Source organism: Harpia harpyja, chromosome 19 (assembly GCF_026419915.1).
Source record: "Harpia harpyja isolate bHarHar1 chromosome 19, bHarHar1 primary haplotype, whole genome shotgun sequence".
Classification (NCBI taxonomy): Eukaryota; Metazoa; Chordata; class Aves; order Accipitriformes; family Accipitridae; genus Harpia; species Harpia harpyja.
Window position 1 is genome coordinate 4,894,060 of NC_068958.1, and position 12,586 is coordinate 4,906,645.

The following is a 12,586-nucleotide window of genomic DNA, read 5'->3' on the forward strand; positions in this document are numbered from 1 at the left end:
GCAGTAACTGGGGACCCTGAGCACGTTTCAATTCTGATACAGTCTACACCACATACAGATGAAAGATCATCCTATACTTATCCCAAGGAGAATATACTCTCAATACTCTCAACTGGCCCAGATCCCTCATCCTCTTTTCTAATATATACTACTTTTAAACTATCACTCTCGTACTAAAAATAAAATTATCTATGTCTCTCTTCTTCACTGCGATGTCTGAGTTGAAAGGGTAGAAGTGCTCACTGAAAGTCATGGTTAATGTTACCCTGGAAGGATCTAGGACAGCATACCAGAACCTAGTTTTGGCATCTGGGAACCAGTTTTCAGCCATATATATCACCGTTCCTGCGTGCACTCTGGTGCACACAAAATTAGCCCTGTGGAATGCAGATTTAAAATTTGCTTTCCAGAAGTACTTAAATGCAGGAGCTAAAATTCGCTCTTTTGACATTTCCTACCTGTTCAGAAGAGAAGGAATAAAGTCCTGGCCCTTTGTTATTTGGGTCCCTTCCCAGGAAGGTTTGCAAAGCCCACGTCTAGCGCTGCCGTTTGTTTGCAGCCTGAACAAAGACCTTTTAAGCAGCAGCTCCCGACAGGAGCTCGCCACCTGCCTGCCCCTTGCCTTGCAGTTTACTTTGGGGTCTCTTTTTCAATAATAGCTGGAACACGTGTGCAAACCGGTGTGGGTTTTTTTTCCTCTATGCCTACAGCGCTGGCTGCAAACCAAACGCCAGCCCAGGGTGTGCAGCTGGGAGAGAAAAAAAAAAAAACAAAAAAAAAACCAACAACCTGTGGAATGTTTTCTTGCTCCTGAGAGCTCCAACACTTCCCTGCTTGGGGGAGCGCTTGCCATGGCTGGCACTTGCTGCATCCAGCAGCCAACAGGGTTTCCTTTTCAGTGGACTCCAACTAGATTTTGGGCAAAGGATGGGGGCGAGGGGGATGCATTTAACAACTGCTTGATCATCTTTTTCAACTGACGCCATTTGGCTTGTTGCACAACCACCACCCTTGCACGTCCTTGCAAATGGTGGCTTGTTGCACAACTGCCATGCCCTTGCAAATGGTCCCACGAGGGCGAGGAGGGCTGCTTTGCACCCAGGCGTGGAAGTTTGACCTCACCAACAGGTTTTGAGCTGTGTTTTCACCTCTCTGATACCAACCTCATGGCCACAAAAGCAGGGTGCATGTGGTTTTCTTACCCAGGAATCCAGAGCGGTTTATGCAACCAGCTAACCCCAACCCCACTCGAAATCGTCCCGGAGACAAGCCCTGCCGTGCAGCACGCAGCGGCCCTGAGCACCTTCCTCGGTCCAAGCAGCTCATGCAAGAATAACATGGAATAACGGATACGCCTGAGGATATGGCACAGAAAAGGAACAGGGTACTTCAGGGCGTGCTGGCGCTCAGCTCCGCTTCCCACTCAGGGCTGGACGCCTGGGGAGAAAGCACAGAGTATTTACGTGCTGGCTTGGAGGGATTAATTTTCATGGTAAATAGGGACACCAGAGTTTTTCACTATTTATTGGTAGAGATTCAATTTTGCAGGGGTTTGTGGTAAGTTTACGGCTTGTCCAGGCAGGAGGGCGGCTGGAGACGCGGTGTGGGCAGCGTGGAGCCCCCGCGCTCTGCGGAGGGATGCTGCCTGCAGCCAGCCAGGGAACGTGGATGGTTCCTGCAATATCAGCTAAAATCGGGAGCCCTACGCAGCTTATCTGAGCCGTGCTCGAGCAAGGCTCTCAGCACAGCCCTCTCGGGTCAGTGCTTTAATGCTGTTGTGCCATTCTCACCGCACACGCAACACCCCTGCGCTCCCCCTCCCACAGCCCTTTCCAACTTGGCTGGAATGGTTTAAAGAGCATTTTTTTTTCTCCGTGCATGCCTGCCTTTCCACCGGACCCCCTCCCGGGGGACAGGCGAGCCTGTCCTGTCGGCCTCAGAAATAGACGGTGGCTCATATCGCAGCTCGCAGCCTCCTCCCCAAACCCACAGCCACAAAGGCGGTTGCTCAAGCGTAGCATTCCTGCTCCCTGCGTCCCGGGAACAGCTGTACCGAAAAGATGCCGAGAATCCCTGCGAGGCTCCAAGGAAAAGATATTAACCCAGGAGGGGAGCAGCAGCGATATAATAAAAAGTCATAATAAAAGAGAAGCCACTGAGTGGATTAGCAGCCCAAATGCTGCTTGGCTTTTGGTCTCCTTTCCTCCAGCTTTTCTGTGCCGCATGGTCATCTGCTCAAATTCCTCTACCCCAGAGACGCTCAGCTCCTGAATTTCAGACAGATCTCCTGGAGGTGTCTACGCTGCAAAGCCTGAGGGCATGGCCGAGAAACTTAACTGTGCTTAACTCCACCCGAGTGCATAGGAGGACACACAGGCACGCGTAGCAGGCATTAGATGCTGCATCACGCGAGCTCCCCGATGCCCGTGCTCTGCTAGAGCAGGGCCACCCGCTCCAGGTCTGCCCTCGCAGGGAAATAAAAGGCAGATTTGGAGCTTGGAGTGTATTTCTCAGGTACGGCAAAGGTAGCGGGATACGTCCCGCTGTTTTAAAACCCCCCGGTACCTGCCACACACCAACTCTTCCCTACTTTGTGCCAGTGCGGAGCAGCGGATGGTTTTCCCCTGCCAGGCTGGTCCAGCAGCACTGACCCAGGCTCGGTGCAGGGGTGGGATGCAGAGGTGGGGTGTCCCCATGGGGAACAAAGCAAACCTGTAGCCCTCACCCGCATTGCACCCAGATCCAACACCCAGTGCAAGGCGTGCAAGGACAACGTTCCCCTTCGCTCCTTTAGAAACACCCAGGGAGATATCAGGGGCACAGAGCATCTGCCACCAGCAGCCGCCGGCTGCATCAAGAATTTTGCTCTTGGGGAGAGACAGAAGCAAAGGGGGCGGCTGCGGCGGCAGCAGCTGTTCCCTGCCCGCAGCCCTCCCGGCCACGCAGGGCATTTAAATTTTAAAGCACGCTCGCCACGGCTGTTTTCTCCGTCGTCTCCGTCCAGCTCGCAGAAACCTCGGGAGCCGCTGGCCTGTGAGGCACCCATGGGTTCATTGGTGGCCAAGCTCCTTCTGCCCACCATCAGCACCTTGGTCTTCCTCCCCACCATCAGCATCGCGGCCAAGCGGCGCTTCCACATGGAAGCCATGGTTTACTTCTTCACCATGTTCTTCGTGGCGGTAAGATGTCCCTGTACCTCCCCCGGGTGTTTCACCTCCCTGCACCGGGACTCCGCCGGGAAGGGTAGCTGGATCTCACCCAAGAGCAGTGAGTGCGACCCCCAGAATATCCATTTTCAGTTTTTTCCCACCGTGTGCGGCGCTGAGTGGCTGATTCTTCAGTTTAGGTGGTCCTAAGGGGTGGCCTTGCATAGATTTAATGGTGTTTTCTGTTTGTGAGGTTAGGGAGAGGGTCTGGGTGCAAAGCAACTTTATTGATTTGCAATGTTTTGGAGCTGTTTTTTCTCTTTGTTTTACAGCTGGTAAGTGGCCATGCTGAATTTGGGGTTTAAATTGTATCCAGAGTCTCTCGCTATGCTTCTGTCATTTTAGCCAAAAGCACGTAGTCGAATTATTGATTTTGCAATTGCTAAGTGGTGATGGGAGCAATGCTCGAGTCGGGGGAGTTTCTGCACTGGGAAAAGAAAGACTAAAACATGCTGCTGAGCTATCAAGAAAAATAAATATTAACCCTGCACCCTGGCAGAGTGGTTTGAAAACGTGTGTTTCACCAGGCTCAGAATCACCCTGCCTTCCCTCGCATGGGAATAACGGGAGGAGAAAGTCAGTTGTCTGTACATATACAAAATAATTCATATTCCTGCTCCCGGCAGTAAACTGCCCTGTGCTTTGTATTGCTGCTAAGTGCCTCTGTACACACACGGGTTGAGCACCTAAAGCAGTGTTCCCACTGGAAAAAATCTCCTACTTAACCCCATGGCAATGCTCTGCTAAAGGTTATGAAGGAAATAGCCCAGCAACCCAACCAATATTGCATTTGCCGCTTCTCTCCACCCGTCTTGAGGCATCTCATGAGGGTTGTCTCATCCCTTGCACAGGGACAGAGAAACTGAGGCAGGGTGTGAAGCTCTGAGCTCTGAACCAGGCTAGTCTCTTACTCCTAAGGATCCACCATTTAAGCCTCCAATTTAAGCACAACGCAGGGGGAGAAATTCTGCCAGTTCCATAAAAACTACGGGACTAGTTAATAAAAACATCCCAACCGAGCCCCCCCTCCCCAGCTCCCCAGGGAAGCCAGACATCTACGATTTCATTTTGCACCGGTTTTGTGTCTGCTCCACCTCCCCGAGAAGTCAATAGGAAAATTGGCATGTGTTTCGACGGGAGGTGGAACAGGTCCTCGCCGAAGAGATTGAAGAGGCAAAATATCTGTGCGTGGGGAAGAGAAGGAAGGGAAGGCAGCTGCCAGCATGGTCGGGGGGGTAGGAAGGGCAGCAGCTGCTGCTGTTGCCTTTCTTGTAGCGTCCCATTCCTCCTCCCCCAGGAGACCTCATCAGAGCAGTGAAAGCATATGTCCATCGCAGACAAGTGCTGCGACGCCGGCCAGAAACACGCTCTTTGTCTTCCACCCTCTCTTCCCCCTGTCTCCAGACTCCCAGAACCCAATCTCAAACGGAGAAAAGAATTACAGCCATGGTGCAATCTTTTCTAGAAACTGCAGCAAGCCAAAGGACTTGCAGCAATTCCCATTATAAATAATATCAGCATCCCCGCTGGGCCATGACAGCGAGGATTGTTCCAAGGGCATCCTGCCAAGCAGTGAAGGGACTTCTTCAGAAACAGCGAAGCACGCTGGTGCTACCACTAGAAAACTTGCAGGGCTGAGTGCTCGGAGGAAAAGGCGAGCGCCAGGCAAACACTGGGAGCATTCCTCTGATTGCACTGGAAAATTTCTCTTGGCTGGGTTCACATTTGTGTTGCATGACAATGGGTTTTTCGCAAATAACCTAATCAATGAGCTAATGGGCAGAAACCAGCGGTTTTTAAGGGAATGCACTAATGAGTGAATTCCCCAGTATTCAGACTCTGGCCATATAAACCCTATTTAGCCTGGACAGTGACCTGGCATCTATACACATTTCATCAGGACACTCATTTTGAATTGTTTTACGAGAATCTTTCACAATTAGAACCATAACCCCAGAGTCCTCCTTCTGCTGGAGAGGACGTCCCTGCACTGCCTGCAGCTCGGCTCGAAGCAGCTTGGTCATCAGATTGCAAATGCTGGCACAGAGCAAGAGGCAGACTAAAGCTCGTCCACAAATAATTTGTACTAAGAGAAAAGAATGTTGATTCTCAGGCAATTTGCAATTGGGAATGGTGACATGATCTCTCAAATATATTCATTACCGCGTATCAGTGACCCTGGTGTATTTGAGACTGTTCTGTTCTAGCTGGCCGTCCTCTCAACAGCCACACAAAGGCTGTTTTAAACCAGTTGATAAGAGCCTTTACCTTACTGGTCTGTGGGTAAGGAACTAGTTTTCTAATGCTTTTTGCTTTTTTTTTTTAATAGATTTACCACGCATGTGATGGCCCCGGCTTATCAGTGCTGTGCTTCATGCGCTATGATATCCTGGAGTACTTCAGCATCTATGGAACAGCTCTGTCCATCTGGGTGTCCCTGATGGGTAAGCACTGGTCTTTCATGGTTCCTACCGAGCACCAGCGTTTGCAGGTCGGGCAGGCTCTGTCGGCATCGCTGGTGGGATGGTTAGTGGGTACAGTCCCCAGAAATGCTGTTGCCTTTGAGCTCCCATCTGCAAGACTTAGCTGTGAGACTGTCTTTTATGGAAGTCAGCCCGTGCTATGGTTTAATCAATTTTTATATCATTAATGCCTTGGAAAGCCATTGCACTCGGTGGGGTGCAGACACACATGAAAACTGTCCTGAGTGGTGGCTGGGGAAGTTTTGCTCTTGGAGATAAACAGAGCTCTGGTGCCGGGTGTTTGTGTTAGTTGGGTGCTCCTCTACCTTCACCAGCTCTTATGCATGTCCCTACAACAGCAGAATTATTTATTTCAAATTGGCAAGTAACACGTGCAGCCCTGTGCTTTAGTTCAAGGCAGGACAGTACTATGTGACGACTTAGTTTGAAACCTCCCATGTCAGGGAATCCCCCATTTCTCCTCATTTTCCCCATACGGAGCCCCATCAGCATGTCCTGTCCTGACTTGGGGGCATTAAGAAATGCAGAATCTGCCACTTCCTTTGGTAGCATGCAAATCAAAGTGGTTTAGACAAAAAAAATGTATCTTCCTAGTTTATCAAAAGCCAGTTTGGGCTGACGGGAAATATTATATCTGCTTAGAAAAAGCAGAAATATATTTCACTTCCTTTTTATTAAAAATCCTGACCCTTGCTCTATTACTCAATTTTCCTTTTCCCACATTCCCTTCACTCTCTTTTTTTCTCTTTTTGTTCCTCATTTGCCACTGAAACAAGGTATAATAGAAATGAAAAATAAAAATATGACAGAACTAAAGAAGGATGAAAACTTCAAACCTATTATTTTCCCATTTTGTCAACACGCTTTTTGGAAGAACACAAGTATTTCTGACAGGAGAATAGAGTAGGGTAAGGGGAGAGAGGTGAAGGGACAGTCCCTTTCCAACAGCAAAGGCTTTGCTCAACAGATTCGGACCATCTCCAGCAGCCACACCCCCAGTCCCCACTCTAGGCTGGCAGGGTCCCCAGCCCTCCCAGTGCTCAGCTGGGGTCACCACACTGATGTACAGCTCCAAAACACCCACAGGACTTTCTCCTCTGCCCCTCGGGGTTCCAGGGTTGGTGCAGGACCTCCGGCCGGGTTGGGAGAAGCTCCTGCAGCCCCTGAGCCCAGCACGAGCCGTGGGGCAGCATCCCCTCCGCCGGGCACAGATCCATCCCTCCGCCCTTCACCGCTGAGCAGCGCAGACAGCAGCATCCCCCTTCCAGGGCATGCGACAGGATAAATCTTCTGTGCAGGGAAAAAGGAGTGGGGAAAATATTAACCTTAGAAATGGCTCTGTTCCCCCCAGGTGTGAGTCCCGAGGTGGGCTCCCACACTGTCCATGGCACTTCAGCACGCTCTCTGCTTGGGTAGAAAGGCAATGAGGCAAATCATCTCCAAAGGGCACTTTCAGTAGATAACAGCAGTGTCAGGGTAGGTCAGAGCCGATCCAGACGCTTTGGCTCCTTGCAGCAAAATTCAACTTGATTGCTTCATTACTGCATTCAAAAACCTTGCAAAAAAATACAAATCCCGGACTACGATGTTTAAAATATTGACCCGCAGGGAAACAACAGAGATTAAAATGCGGACATTATCCCTTAGCCAAACTCCCTATAAAACCACGATCCAAGGACATGGAAGGTGTGGTGACTGAAGCCCAGGGAAGCCTCTCGCTGTGGCTTGTAAAGCCCGAGCGCACATGTGCGGACGCAGACCCTCGGGCACGCTTCCCGGAATGCAAATCCAGGACAGCCATAACACAGCTGTGCGAGCTGGAAAAGCATGGAGCCCACTGGGATCCATAACTTTTATCAGTTATTACCCCATTCTGTGCTAAACAAAAGCCTCTAATAATTTACTCGCACTGGCGACTTCCAGCTTGCAAACCTCAGGCAGGTGCTGGCACGGCCAGGCAGCCCAGTCCCCATCGCATCGGCAAGCGCGGTCCTACTGGAGCGGGGTGAGCTGGCAAGTTTGGGAGGGTTGGAAATGTAGGATGAACTCAAGAGCCAATGGCGGGCTCACCGGGTGCAAGTGTCTTTGCAATCGCCTCCGACTTCTGGGTCGAGGCAGTAAAGGAAAATACGGGTGGGAAATCTCCTTTAGCTTCCACACGCAACACTGAACATAAGACCCCTAAAATCAGCTCCTAGACCCACCACTCGGATGCCTCAGGATGGTTCGCTTTGCCCCCGTGTGCCTCAGTTTCCCCAGCTGTGAGGCATAAGGGCAAACCAGAAGTGGATGCGATGCTGAGGGTCCCCAGGGCAGGTGGGACAGACCCCAGTAAGGCTTTAGGGGAGCAGCCGAGGAAGGGGGTGGGCGAGCTGACGCTCCCTGTGCTCGGTGCCGCGCAGCCCTGGCAGAGTTTGACGAGCCGAAGAGATCGACCTTCGTCATGTTCGGCGTCCTCACCATCGCCGTGAGGATCTACCACGACCGCTGGGGCTACGGTGTCTACTCGGGACCCATCGGGACGGCCGTTCTGGTGATAACCGTGAAATGGGTACGTAGGGAAGGGCACCGCGCCGGCACTTTGCAGGATGCTCACGGCGGGGAAGGGGCTGAGCCCTGCGCGGAGGGGTCCGACCTGTGCCAGCGGTTTTCTCCTCAAGGTCCAGCTCTCGCAGCACAGGCCATCACGGTGATTAAACAGCACTTCTCCTTCGACCCGAGCAGAAAGCAGGCAGACAGCCTTTGTGATAAACGCCAGATTTGATCGGTCTGAGCAATCTACCACATCTCCTGTCCCTGCGTTTCTAATCAGGAAGAACGCATTGATGGAGTTTTTACAGCTACTCAGAGGCAGAGGGGTCTGGTAAACTGCCCCGGAGCCAGTGGAAGATGTGCATAAAATGCGGTGATAAAGTGGGAAGGAATCTGCCTGTAGTCTGCCTGAATCTGGCTGGGACAGTCGGGCACCACGCTGCAGCCTGTGCCCCGCACACAGCGGATGCTCTCGACCCGGCTGGGAGCCCGGTGGCAGAGCCATTAGCAGGAGCCGGCACGGCCGTAAAAGGGAAAAGCAAAGAAATCAGTGATGGGGTAAAAAATGCAGGAAGGCACCACTGAGCATCATGGAAATACAGTGATGCAAGTGCCAGCTACATACTGTCGCTAAGCCCCGTCTACTGCCCGGCCGGCAGCTAAAAGCAAGTGGCCACGACAGGGAGGGGATGAGCAAGGAGGGGACCGAGGTACGAGACCACCCTGTGTCCCCCAGCCTGCAAAGGCTGTGCTGGGATCTGCTCTCCCAGAGACTGAGTTTGTGAGGGCACATGCTTCCTGAGCTGGGTTTGGGGCTGAATATTAAGAAAACAGCGTTATGATCGGGAACGAAGCAGGAGGACCCGTTGCAGCATGAGGCACAGGTGCTTCCCACGTGCAGGCAGACCCCGCAGCCCAGGGGAGCCGTGGGCTTTGGGTGGTTTTATTTCAGCATTCATAGGATCTTTCAGATGCGGAACAGGCAGCTAAATCCAGGTGAAATGGTTTGGTGTGTTCTCTCTTTCCTTTCAGCTACAAAAGATGAAAGAGAAGAAAGGGCTCTATCCAGACAAGAGCGTCTACACCCAACAGATCGGTCCTGGCTTCTGTTTCGGGGCGTTAGCACTGATGCTGCGGTTCTTCTTCGAGGTACCTGTTTGCAGAGTCAATCACCCTGACTTTACAAGGCGTAAAGGACATTACCAAGATAGGAGACCTCCCCCTTCGCACCGCTGGGCTGCATCCAGCCTTGGACAAAACCCAGCTGAGGTGCGGGTCTCTGGGGTTGGCGTGTCGGGGTCTGGTGGCAGGGACGAGGGTCCCTTCCTACTTGTCCCCATCCCAGCCCCTGGCCCGTTAACTGCGGTGTGGGCAGGGAGAGGTGTGACAGCAAGTGACGTGCAGGGTGATGCTCGCTCTCTTTTTCCCCTGTTAAGTGAGTCGCAAGGTCACCGGCCGTGCTTTCTTCAGCCGTACGTGATCCTCAAAATGGCTTTGTCAAAAGCGAGCGAGGTTTTTTGGAAACTGGGCACGGGTGACTTAAGGACACCTCACAGAGCCACGGCAGGGACTGGATACGACCCAGGCATGGCCAGATCCAAAGCTGGCTCGCGCCAAAGAAAAGACTCTCAGTTGACTCCCAGGGGCACTCGATGCCATGTTTATAACCTTTTGCTCTCGCCGCTGGCCAGTTTGCCCGTCCTGCACAAAAGGGTCCGTCTGTCCCACGCGGGGAAGGCGATAACCCCCCCGACACAGCTGCCGGTCACGCCTGTGCTCAGCCCCGCCGTTACGGCTGCTCTGTGCATTGGGAGCTGCTAGATACAACCTCACAGTCATCCCCAAGGATTATTTTTCAAAGCATTTAGTAATTGCAAATTCTAGCAGAACATAAAAATGTCACTTAGCAGAAACCGCCTCCCCCCGCGCCCCGGCCTCGCCGCCGCGTCCTTTGCGGGGTAATGAAACACTTCATTCAAGAATTGGGAAATGTGCAAATTGGAATGTGTTAAATCCACTTTGCTTTTTTTTTTTTAAAGCTGGAAATCCTTTCTTCTTTGACAGCAAAAAGAGGCAGAAGGCTCAGGATTTTTTTTTTTTATTCCTTTCCTTTTGGCTACTTGCAGAAACCTAATGTTTTGCACCTAACGCAGAGCCCCCCGGCACCGCTGCTCCCGCGGCCCCGGCAGGTCTTGCTAACGCTCTTCCCGCTTGCAGGAGTGGGATTACACCTACGTGCACAGCTTCTATCACTGCGCCTTGGCCATGGCCTTTGTGCTGCTGCTGCCCAAGGAGAACAAGAAGGCCGGGAGCGCCGGGACCCCCGCCAGGCTCGACTGCTCCACGCTCTGCTGCTGCGTCTGAGCCGCCCGGGCGAGCGGGGCACTTGCCTTTCTGCTCCTGGGCCAATGCAACCCAAAGCAAAATGCCCGCCTGCTGCATTTTCCTGTGGGACATCGGCATCTTCTCCCAGCAGCTCTGTGCACGCCCCGGGATTTTCTTCCCTGGAAAGTCTTCACCTTTCCACCATCAGCCCCAGCAGAGGTTGCGCTTCCAGTTTGCTACATACTCCTACTTCTCCCTGGAGAAGCACTTGTCTGGGCTGCAACCCTGAGGAGACCCTCGCACTCTCAGGCCATGTCACCGCCTGGGCTGTCCCCTGCACTGGCCCTGGAGGACCCGAGTTGTCCCCTCCGTGCAGGTTTCCCCAGCCTGAGCACACGGGCCTTCGTTTGCAACGCCCAGTTAACAGAACCTGTATTTTTGTGAGATATTTACTATTTTATTTATGCATTCTCTTGATGTAAATAATACATACTAACAAAGATTTTGCAAGTGTGCAACGCCAGCATTTCTTAAGCGGTGCAGGAAACCTTGCAGCTCAGCTCCGCTCAGCTGGGGGCAGATGCCAGCCCCAAAGCAGAGCTCTGGGCACGGCCACCCCCTCCCCTGCCCACAGCCCCCCAGGGCCTGGAGGGAGCTGCAACATTGGGCACTTTGTCCTTGCAGACCTGCCCCGGGCTCTGCAGGCAGCAGGTGCGCTTGCGGCGAGCCTCATTAGTATGGAAAGTACATGGAAAATTAAGAGGCAGAGAAAAGAAGCTCCTGGAGGGAGGGGGAGGACTGTAAACCTATAACATCTCCTCTAACAGACTATTTACTATAGCAGAAGTATATGATTTATTTAGACTGTCTGGGAAAAACGCCAAGACTATATGTCATGGACAATTAGAGCAGTATTGATATACAGTGATGTCCACAGAAAGCCCACATTAAGCCTGGGTTCCTCTGGAAGAGAAATCCACCCCGGTCATTCATCAGAGCAACTTCCTGCGACGGGGCAACAACCAAAACTGAATGAGCTTCCAACAAAAATATAAATGAATTATGAACCCCCAACCATCCAAGAGTCACTGGCAAGCGGTGGCACAGCTGATGCAGCTGCACGCAGAGGCAGCGCTAGCAAAGAGCTTCCAAAGGGTTCACCAGCACCTAAACCAACACAGCACACCAGGTCTTTCTGAGCATCCAGCCCCCGGGATGTTCTGCAAGATGCTCTAAGGGTTTGCGTGCAACACTTTCCCCATTGCTTGCACGCTACTGGAGTACTTTGCCACTCAAGGACTGCCCAGGGTATCCCCAAAAAACAGTCCCAAGTGCTCGTTTTGTGGGTGTTCAGCCCCTCCTGGACTGCGGTGACATTCGTAGCCCTGCAGCAAGCCCCGGCGGTTCATGGGCAGCGTGGGCATGGGGAGAGCCTCGTGTGGGTAAAGCGTTGGGAGGAGAAGCACTGGGTAACTGCAACGCCTTACCGTGGCTGAGCAGGAGGGAAAAAAGGTTGGCAAACCCCATGCAAACAAGGAGGGCGCGTTAGCTAAGGCCCAGCTGAGTAAATGAAAGCTCCAGCTCCCACCTGCCATGTATTCAGGTGTTACACCAAAAAACCCAAGAAGTATATTGCATACAATAAAATCCCAGGCAAAGTTTCCTTTTTCCCCTCTCCCTGCTGATGCCCCAAGGCGCTCCTCCGACTGCGCAAACTGGCCCACCCTTTGCACCCCCATGCAGGACCAGCACCCACCCTTGGGACCGAAACGCAGCTGGACACGACCGCAGGGTCCCTGCCGCAGCATCAGCCCCGCGCCGGCGGCAGCACCCGCTGCAGCAGCACCGGGCACCCCGACACCCGGGAGGAAGGTGCACGGGCTGAATTCGCTATCACCCAGGCAGGATATCCCCTGCAATACAAATGCAGGGAAATATTATAAACATTTACAGCAATGTAGACAAAACAGTCTCTTGTAACCTTTTAGCGCTGCCGAGAGCTTTGCCTGTAAGAGCTCTTGAGCCCCTGCCAAAAATTCT

At 52.4% G+C, this 12,586-nt stretch overlaps 1 protein-coding gene across 2 annotated transcripts; it reads left to right on the forward strand.

The window, feature by feature from the left end:
- The first annotated feature begins 2,982 nt into the window (after positions 1-2,982).
- MYMK (myomaker, myoblast fusion factor) lies at positions 2,983-10,981 on the forward strand. Of its 2 annotated transcripts, none has more exons than XM_052815307.1 (5): positions 2,983-3,179; positions 5,536-5,650; positions 8,092-8,240; positions 9,254-9,370; positions 10,439-10,981. In XM_052815307.1, exons 1-5 carry the CDS (start codon positions 3,045-3,047, stop codon positions 10,583-10,585), a joined length of 663 nt encoding a protein of 220 aa, XP_052671267.1. In that variant the 5' UTR covers positions 2,983-3,044; the 3' UTR covers positions 10,586-10,981. The 2 variants fall into 2 exon arrangements, with proteins under 2 accessions (XP_052671267.1, XP_052671266.1); XM_052815306.1 differs by lacking the exon at positions 2,983-3,179 and adding an exon at positions 5,211-5,339.
- The last annotated feature ends 1,605 nt before the right edge of the window (positions 10,982-12,586 follow it).